We start from the raw sequence: 9961 nt of genomic DNA, 5'->3' as shown, positions 1-9961 counted from the left end.
AGGATTTGAAACCATCAGCCGAAGTCCTTTCCCCACATCTTCTGCCCCTGGCTCACCCCTAAGTACATCCTTGCCTATAAACAGAGCTGTTCACACCTTCCTCCTGGGGTTCTCGTGCAAATGAACGAGGTGAGACTTGGAGAGGGCTTGGCATACGGTACACTCTTCCAACACCAACATCAGCTTTAGGAGAAGCATATGAGCCCCTTTAAAGAAGAAGACAGCCAGCCCAGGGGCATGGTTAGCAGTAGGTTCTGGAGGAAATCCCAGGTCACAAGACTGTGTGACATCTAGTGAGTCCCTACACCTCTCTGGACTTGTTTTCTCATCTGGAAAATGGGGAGAGCAGCAATCCCTCTTCCTCAGGATGAACCAACAGGATGCACATAAAAACTGAGGCTTTGGCTGACAGTAGGTGCTTACTAAATGGAAGTTGGTGGGGGGGGCGGCAATGATGCACAGTGGAAGGGTCTGGGAAGGGGCCTGACAGCTAGTTTCGATTCCAGGAATGACCATCCCTCCCTGGAATTACTGGGGCTCTAAATGAGCCCCCGGATGTGGTGGAGTGGGTGTGGGGCTTCTCAAATCCTCAAAGTGTAGATATTCTGGGATCTGGAAAGAGGTGGGCCTGGGCTCAAGGCTGCCTTTGCAGATGACGTGAGGTGTGGCCTTGGGCTAATGAGTCTGTTCCCTCCGAATGAAGTGTGATTGCTTCTCAGTCAACCCCATCGGGATGCCACAGGCAGCCAATGCAATGGCAGAGAGACACGTGCTTCGTAAACTGTAAAGTACAGTGCCAGCCTCAGTGAATGACATTGCTGCCACCTCCCCCAGAGGCCTCCTCTGGCTGTTCTAATGAATGAGCACAGAGTTAAAGCTTTGGTCCCTTTGAGAAGCTCAAGGATTGGGAGGAAAGAGGAGACTTGAGAGGTTGGAGGCAGGGTTCAGCCTTGGGAGGCCTGGGGGTGAGATCCCATGGGCGTGATCTCCACATCTGGTCTCTGCCCCCCAAAACTCACAGCCACCAGTGCACCTCCAGCCCTCACGGTGGACACAGATCTAGAAGTCAGCCACTCCCTAGTATGAATGGGGAGATCAGGGTTCAGAGGGCACAGCCACACCCACGGTCACACAGTGAGGGCAGAGGTGAGAACCCAGGCTTCCTGTCTCCCATCCGGCAGGTTTAAGGTGAAACACGTGTCCTCCAAGCAGATGTGACTCAATGATGTGTGTTTATTCCTGGAACCCAGGGAGACCGGATTCCACCATGGAGTGAGGGGTCACCCCGTCCTCCTCTGACCCGGCTTCTCCTCCATGGTGCGCTCAGATGCGGATGTGGAAGGTGCTGGGTGCAAAAAGAAGGAGAGTCAGTCATCAGGCAGAGAAGGTGGCCCTCCTTCGTCCCCCCCCCACGAACTCTCCCACAGGGATTCCCTGAGGCCAGGAACCACAGCAGGAGATGGATCCCCTCAAGAACCCCAGGCTGTGGCCCCCCTCGGCCCCCACAGGGGTGGGAAGCACACCTCTTTGGACGGGAGTTGACATTCTGACTCCGCTGCAGACTTGCTGTGGGACTCTGAGTGAGTGGTTACCCCTTCCTGGGCTTCAGTTTACTTCTCTGTAAAATGGGGATAATAGCCATCCCTCTGCTTGGGGCTATAATGAGGGCCAAGGGGGCAAATGCACAGGGCACTGTCACACAGAGATGCTGTCTTCCATAGGGTTCATTCAGTTGTCATTATTCGTGTCTCTGTCTGCTAAGAGACCAGCCGGGCTTCTCCAGGTGGGGGGTGCCCTCTGTGCATGTCAGGACACATAGTAATAGCCACGACCGCAACCCCAGAACACAGATACTGAGCATCTACTGTGTGCCAACCCTGCTGTAAAGTCTTCCCATGTACTAACTCAGGGATCGGCCAACTTTTCCCATAAAGAGCCAAATGGTTGGTATTTCCAGCTTCGTGGAAGGACTCAGCTGGGCCTTGTAGCTCGAAAGCAACCATGGCCAATCCAAGTACAAGCAGGCCTGGCTGTGTGCCAATAAACCACTGCTGGACACGGAAATTTGAATTTCATATCCATTTCATGAGTCACAGAGCACTATTAGTCTATTTAATCTTTCCCCCACCATTTAAGAAACATAAAAATCATTCTTTGCTTACGGGAGGTACAAAAACAGGTGGCTGGCCATCCCCTGTATTAACTGGTTATCAGCCCTACGATGGGGGCTCTGATTCTCTCCAGGACTGCCCAGTACAGTTGTACACTCTGTTCACTGCCAAATGTTCAGGTAAGAGAGAGCTGAAGACCAGCCATGTTGCATTCACCCGAAGCTGCATCCACCCACAGGGCGTTACCCACAGTGTCCCCAATTATCCCCATTTTAAAGATGCAGGGACTGAGGCCAGGAAGGCTGGGAAAGTTCTCCAAGGTCACAAATGAATGAACAGAGGAACTTTCACAAATGGAGTCTGTGAACTAGTTCTGTAGGAGCCCCTCTCAGACATGCAAAGTGGCAAGGAGTGTCACACCTGAGGAAGTCGGGTGCCCGCAGGATCATGTTCTGGAAGTCTTCCAAGGACAGCCGCCCATCGTGGTCGCCATCAGCCTCATCTAGCACCTTCTCACACACCAGGCTCACCTCCTCAGCACTCAGCTCCCCCCGCGTCAGCTTGGTCACAGTCTGCTCCAGGTCCCACGCACAGATGTAGCCATCATTGTTAAAGTCTGTGCAGTGGGATGGAGGGGATATGGAGTTGGGGCACAGCTGGGGACAGGCAGGTTGGGCCTCTTGACCCCATGTTACAGAGGAGCAAACTGAGGCACTGGAGAGAACCCAAGACCCTGCGATAATAGCTGGGTCTTGCTTTGGAATTGAGCAGAGTCCTGGTGGGAGGTCATTCATTCACTCTCCACGTATTTATTGAGCTCCTACTATGTGCCAGGGATATGCGACTGTTTTTCATCTACTCACTCAATAAGGATTTAGAGAGTGCCTATTATGATCCAGGCACTGTGATAAAGTTTTGTTAATTCGACAGGTTTTTAGTGAGCACCTACTATGTTCCAGGCGCTGTGATAAATTACCATTCATTTGGTCAGTCAACAAGTATTTATTGAGCACCTACTTTTTGCCAGGCATGAGAGACCGATGGGGAAGATAACAGACACTGTTGCTGCCCTTGGGTCTCATCAGAGAGAAATCCATAAGAAATGAACAGATTACGAACAGAAATTAAGCAGCACTGCTCCGTGCTGGGAGGGAACTAGGATGTGGGGTGGAGAGTGATTGAGGGTGGAACTGCTTTTGACCTAGACTTCAAGGTGAGCAGGAGTCAAGGAAAAGGTGTTGACAGGCAGAGGGAACAGCAGACGCAGAGGCCCAGAGGGAGGAAGAGTTTGGAGTGCTGGAGGAAAAGGAAGGCCAGTGTGGCTGGAAAGGAGTAAGTAAAGGGGTGAGGAGAGCAAGTACCAAGTGGTGGGCAGGACAGGGCCACACAGGGCCTCGAAACCCCCGGGGAGACATCAGTGATGGCAGCGCAGCCCCTGGCCCCAGGCCAGGTCTAGTTCCCACTCCCCACCCCACTCCCACGCTCCCCGACCCCCGCACCCTGCACGCACCATAAATTTTAAAAGCATAGTAGGCTTTGAGGTCGCGGGGAGCCATTTCGCTCATCACGGAAAACATGTCCAGGAAGTTGTCCAAGGTCATGTGCCCGTCCCCGTCCTCAGAGAACACCTGGGCAATCCTCTGGCGGAACGGGTTGTCCTGGGGGCAGGAAGCAGGGAGGCCATCCCTGACCCGGGACTCCGCGCTCCCTATGGAAACGCTCTCAGCACCCGCCTTCCTGAAAGCTTCAAGTACCCCCCACCTTCAAACTTCCTCCGGCCCATGGCCTTGAGGCAACTCCTCGCTCTGGACCTGTGGTCTGAGCGGCCTTGACCCCACTTGTGGCTCCAGATGGAACCACGTGACCTGGTTGAGGCCAATCAGACAGCGCTACCATTGGCAACCATGATTGGTTCTGGGGTAGGTAGCGTGACTCAAACTGGCCAATCAGAGGCTGCCCTGGAAGATGGAGCTGGAGGGACCTGGTTTCCGGTGGTTGCCGAACTGGCAGGAGGGATCTGGGACCACCAGGGCTTCCCTTCACCACCTCAGGCAGACAGGCTGCCTGAGGCTAATAAAGCCCCTTCCTGGGGGAAGCTGAGAGATGGAGGGAGACTCCTGAGCACACCCTCAGAAACCCTGGTTCCAGCCGGACCTGGTGCTAGCTCCGTCCCCTGGAGTTTCTCCTCCTGTGTTCCAATACATTTTGTCCCTCTCCAATGAGGTCTCTGTCCCTTGCGATAAAATCATCTCTACTCAGTCACTCACCCCACAAATCCCCTTCGGCAACACAAACTATGTGACAAACATCCAGCTGAGAAGGACCTGCCTTTTTAGTGGCTCTTGTTATGAAAAGCAGAACTCACCTTCCCTGACTACTTGCCATGCCGTAGACCCCGTGCCAAGCCCTTCACCAGCATTATCTCATCCCATCGTTCCAACGACCCCTGGTCTGAATCCTGTCTCTGTCACATCCTAGCTGTGTGACCATGACCAAGTTTCTTAACCTCTCTGAACCTCACTTCTTACATCTGTAAAATGCATCCACTTCATAGGAATGCCCCAGCAGATATCCTTACTTTTTTTTTCCCTGCCTGCCCCGTGGCCCGAGGATACCTTCAGCTCGGGCATGCTGCCGATGAGCTCGTAGGGCACCTTCACGTCAGGGCTTCTGGTATAGTCGAGGGGAACAAGCTGGGGAGCCAGGTCCTGGTAGCGATAGAAGAGCCTGGTGCGGGGAGGGAAACACCGGGCAGAGCTGGGAGATGGCATGGGGAGGACTTGTCTCCTTTCTCTCATTCTTGCCACTGCTCACTCCACACGGGAGGATTGAAGGATCGTGGGTCCCCAAGAGTCATCAGCTCTGGGCCCAGTCCTCAAGCACACAGAGCCAAACACAGGCACATCTACCCTCTGGGGACAGGGCCATAGTGGAGAGGGCCCCAGAACTGGGGGAAACTCAGTGGGGACATTGATACTGGGCTTTGAAGAATGAGTAGGAGCTGACCACGCAGGTGGGGATGGCGAAAGGGAGTGTGCTTAAGGTGAGATCGTTTCACATCAAAATTCAGAGAGTCGGAGGGAATCTCTGAATCTCTGAGTATCATCACATTTTTGGCCTCTGGCTCTAGAGACCCCGCATTCTCACATTTTCCTTCTCTCACCCCATAATGCGAGCATTCCTTAACTGGACCAGAGCAGAGACAAAAGGCCAATATTCAGGGTTTTTTTAATGCATGCAAGACATGTTGCAAAATACCAAATGCCACCGACACCACCTAGATGGTGAGGCCAGCTCTCCACTCCAATGTCCTCAACTGCTGTCACCCTATCTTCACTGGGGGCATGAAAAGCAGCAGCCTTGGCGAGACTATCCTTGGTGAGTCAGAGGTCCCCAAGCTGCTAAGGGTTGATTCTGAGGAAGATGGGAGCCCCTGGGTCATATGATGGCTAGGAACTCGAGGAGGAGGTATCTGGAATTTCAGTCCTGACCACCCAGGTCCCTGTCCGGGCCCCCTCAGGGAACAGCCTGGGTCTGGGCTTCTGCATGGCTGTGAACATTTTCCTCTTCCCCTCTGAGCTTGAGTTATTCTGCTGATAAACAAGAAGCTTGGGCGGACGAAATGTCAGCCCTCTAACTCCTTGGAGCTCTGCCCATCTGCAGAGCTGGGGTCAGCCTCCCCTGCCCAAGCCTCAGTTTCCCCATCGGTAATCTGATCGTGATGGCCAGGGTGACCCTATGAGCTGTCCTCACCCAGACAATGGGGCTCACTGGTGAAAGGTGTGCCCATCAATAATGGATATTCCATGCCCACACAATTGGGGCCTTGGCCCCTATCACTCTGTATCTGAACCCCGGCCAGCTTGGGTTTCACAGCTCCAAGTTCATGGGTCGGGGCCTCTGGACAATGGCTGCATGGGCACTGAGCAGTAACGTGGGATACCCATCTATGCCTCTCTAGCTCATGCCAGCAATCTTCAGCGGCCAAAGACTGCCTACCCGCACCCTTACCTGGATGCCACCCCCGCAACCCAGAGCTGATTCTAGCCTCTGCCCCCAGGTGCCCAACCTCCAGTCCCAGCCTCCTCACACTGGCCTCAGGGGGGACCTTTCTAACATGCTGATCTGTCCTTCCCACCCACCCACCCCCAACCCCTGCTCACATACTATCCATGGCTCCGCACATCCCTTGGGAGAAACCCCAAGCTAATCAACCTAGAGACAGTGACGATGTGACAAGATGTGACTTCTCAGCATCCCCATCTCTGCCTCTATCCACTGACCATGGCCGCAATCCCTCCCTTTGTGTTTTAACCACCAAGGGGCACTCAGTCCTGGTCAACTGTAAACAGTTGACAACAGCGAAGGAGAGAAAGTTGTTGCCAGGTCTTCCTCCCTTTCTCCCCAGACTAACCTCATGATTTCCTTTCTTGTGAAGAAGGTGCAGTCCTGCAGAGAGAGATGTTGGCTTGGCCCAGAGCCTGCTTCGGAGGCCACCTTCCTCCCCCTCCCACTGCACGGCCATTTCTGCCTGTTGCTGCACACAGAGCTGCACCAGGAATGCTTGTTGGCTGCACACCCAGGACAAATGATGCTGTCCCCACTTCTCAGGCCAGGAAGTCAAGGCTGCCTAACCGCCTGAGGGCCCAGCCCATCACCCCTACCTGATACGCTTCCAGCTGCTCATGAGTGAAGACTGTCTGCTTGTTGCCCATGGTGAAGACCACTGCCAGGACTCTGAGACAAGCTCCCGAAACCTCCAGTGTTCTCAGGACCACACAGGCTTCCAGGCGGCTGCACACCAGTGTCTGGGCAAATCTCCCTGCCTTGGCGTCACCTGCCCACCCGCCCTGTTACCCCCAGCCTGGTGAGATCAAGTTACAGCTGAGGTCTCTGGGCAACAGCCCGAGTACGTTCATGGCTACCAGGACAAAAAGGACTGCAGGAAGTCCCAGAACAGCAGACCACATCTGCCATGACTGGGTGAGGCTGGGGCTATGGGACCCCTTCCAGAGGCAGGCAGGGTGATGGAGAGCCAGCAAGCAGATCCCAGCTCAAATACCAGCTCTCCACCCACTAGCTTTGTGCCTTAGACACGTCACCTGACCTCTGTAAGCCTTGTTTGTAAGACGGAAGTTATATTAGTACCTAACTCATGGAGTCGTCCTGAAGATCTAACAAGATCATTAATGCAACCAAAGAAAAATTTTTTAACCATTTGGTTTAAGCCAGTTTTAGGCACTGGGAGCATAATAACTGGGCAAACAAGCTAAATAGGTCCCCAGATGTACATTGAAGATGATGATGATGATTGATGATGTTATAGCTTAAGAAAAGTGATCCAAGGTTTAAGTTAGAGAACAGTTGGTTAAACAATACCAAACAGAATTCTTTATTGCAGGACTTTTTCAGAGCCGTTAGCATGCTAATGTTCACCATGAATCCTCAATAGGTAGATACAATGTAGCAGCTGCCAACCTTATTAAGACCCAGAATCCTTTTGGGCAGAACACCTGGGGGTCAAAAGTCCTCAACCGGGTGCTCCACGCTCTTCTTCCTTTGGGTGTCTCCTGTCTCTCCACTTTCTTCTGCTGCTCAGCCTTTTCCACTGCCACACCCCAGCCCCCCCTGAACTGCTCTGGGATCTTCTCGTTCCCTCATTCCCACTCTCTCTGTCCTGGACCATCACGTTCTTCCCAGTCTCATCAACTCTCCTCCCCCACAGTGTGTGAGGCCATCTTGTAGAATGTGACTATGATTAGGCTTTAAAGACCCCCTTGGGATGATTTAAAAGAAAAAAAAAACCCTGACAATATCAAGTATTAGAGAGCATGTGAGGCAACTGGAGCTCTTATTAATTGCTGGTGGTGTTGCAAAATAGTCCAGCCATTCTGGAAAATGGATTAGAACTTTCCTATAGGGGCGCCTGGGTGGCACAGTTAGTTAAGCCTCTGACTCTTGTTTTCAGCTTAGGTCATGATCTCAGGGTCATGAGATTGAGCCCCATGTCCAGCTACATGCTCAGCACGGAGTCCACTTGAGATTCTTTCTCCCTCTGAAGATCTTATTTATTTACTTATTTATTTGAGAGAGAGGGAGAGCACGAGTTGGAGGAAGGGCAGAGAGAGGGAGAAGCAGACTCCCCACTGAGCAGGGAGCCCAACGCAGGGCTCGATCCCAGGACCCTGGGATCATGACAAAAAAGACAGACAATAGCAAGTTGTTGGCCAGGATGTGAAGATACTGGAATGCTCATACACTGTGGTGGGAATGTAAAATGGTGCGGCTGCTTTGGAAAACAGTTTGGCAGTTCTTTAAAAAGTTAAACCTAGAGATAACATATGACCCAGCAATGTTCACTCCGAGGTGGAGAGTATTGAAAGTATATGTGCCCATAAAGACTCGTATGTGAATGTTCATAGCAGCATTATTCACAATAGCCCCAAAGTAGAAACAACCCAGATGTTCGTCGATGGATGAATGGATAAAGAAATTGTGGTCTGAGGGACACCTGGGTGGCTCAGTTCATTAAGTGGCTGCCTTCAGCTCAGGTCATGATCCCAGAGTCCTGGGATTGAGTCCCACATCCAGCTCCTGGCTCAGCAGAGAGCTTGCTCCTCCCTCCCACTCTGACTGCTGCTCTCCCTGCTTGTACTCTCCCTCTCTGTTAAATGAATAAATAAAACCTTAAAACATTTTTCCTTAAAAAAAAAAGAAATCGTGGTCCATTTATACGATAGAATACTATCCAGTCATATAAAAGGAATGAAGCACTGATGCTTGCCACAACATGGATGAGCCTTGAAAATGCCACGCTGCGTGAAAGCAACCGGACACAAAAGGCCACCTAGTGTGTGATTCCATGTATATGAAATGTTCAGAAGTGCCAAGTCCACAGAGACAGAAATCACATTTAGTGGTTGATAAGGGGCTGGGGGAGGGAGAGGGAGATTGACTGTTCAAGGGGGTAGGGTTTCCTTCTGGAGTGACAAGAATGTTCTGGAACTAGACGGTGGTGACGGTTGCACAACTCTGTGAAGGGGATAAGTCTCACTGAACTGCACACTCTAAAGGGTGACTTGTAGGGTGGGTGAATTATATCTCTGTTTTTAAAAATATCTGTATGGGAAGAGTGATAGCGACTTTATGCATAATGACTAAAAACTGGAAGCAACGCAAATATTCTTTACCTGCGAAATGGTTAAACAAACTGGGGTCCGTACATGCAAGAGACTACTACTCACCCATAAAACGGAATTAACTACAGATACACACAAAATGAAAGAACCTCAGATGCGTTAGGCTAACAGAAAGAAGCCAGACTCAAGAGGCTACCTACTGGATGATTCCATCAGTATGACATACTCAACAAGACAAGACTATAGGGACAGAAAATTGATCAATGGTTGCCAGGGGCTGCAGATGGGGGAATAAGGGAAACTTAGGGGAGATGAAACTGTTCTATATTTTGATTGTAGTATTGGTTACATGGCTGTATTTGTTTATCAAAACTCATGGAACTGTACACCAAAAAGGGTGAGGTTTTTTGGCATGTAAAAACATTTTTTTAAAAGATTCTATCTATTTATTTGACAGAGAGAGATCACAAGCAGGCAGAGAGGCAGACAGAGAGAGGAGGAAGCAGGCCCCCCACTGAGCAGAGAGCCCGATGCGGGGCTCGATCCCAGGACCCCGGGATCATGACCTGAGCTGAAGGCAGAGGCTTTAACCCACTGAGCCACCCAGGCGCCCCAAAAACATTTTAAAAAATGAAAACAATAAGAAAACTGATTGGCAAACGCCTCCTTACTCCACAGTGCCTCATGGTTGAAGTCCAGGTTCCTATATCT

At 51.5% G+C, this 9961-nt stretch overlaps 1 protein-coding gene across 2 annotated transcripts; it reads right to left on the bottom strand.

Moving 5' to 3' along the window:
- Positions 1–1323: 1323 nt before the first annotated feature.
- CIB3 (calcium and integrin binding family member 3) lies at positions 1324–6826 on the bottom strand (the record flags this gene model as incomplete). Of its 2 annotated transcripts, XM_080813443.1 has the most annotated exons (6): positions 1324–1345; positions 2532–2727; positions 3622–3769; positions 4727–4838; positions 6526–6560; positions 6776–6826. In XM_080813443.1, the coding sequence occupies 6 exons, from the start codon at positions 6824–6826 to the stop codon at positions 1324–1326; spliced, it is 564 nt and encodes a 187-aa protein (XP_080669569.1). The 2 variants fall into 2 exon arrangements, with proteins under 2 accessions (XP_080669569.1, XP_080669570.1); XM_080813444.1 differs by lacking the exons at positions 4727–4838; positions 6526–6560.
- Between the last annotated feature and the right edge of the window lie 3135 nt (positions 6827–9961).

This window comes from Martes martes (genome assembly GCF_963455335.1).
Source record: "Martes martes genome assembly, chromosome: 1".
Taxonomy (NCBI): Eukaryota; Metazoa; Chordata; class Mammalia; order Carnivora; family Mustelidae; genus Martes; species Martes martes.
Note: the sequence above shows the minus strand (reverse complement) of the source record. Positions and strands in the feature narration are given on the sequence as shown.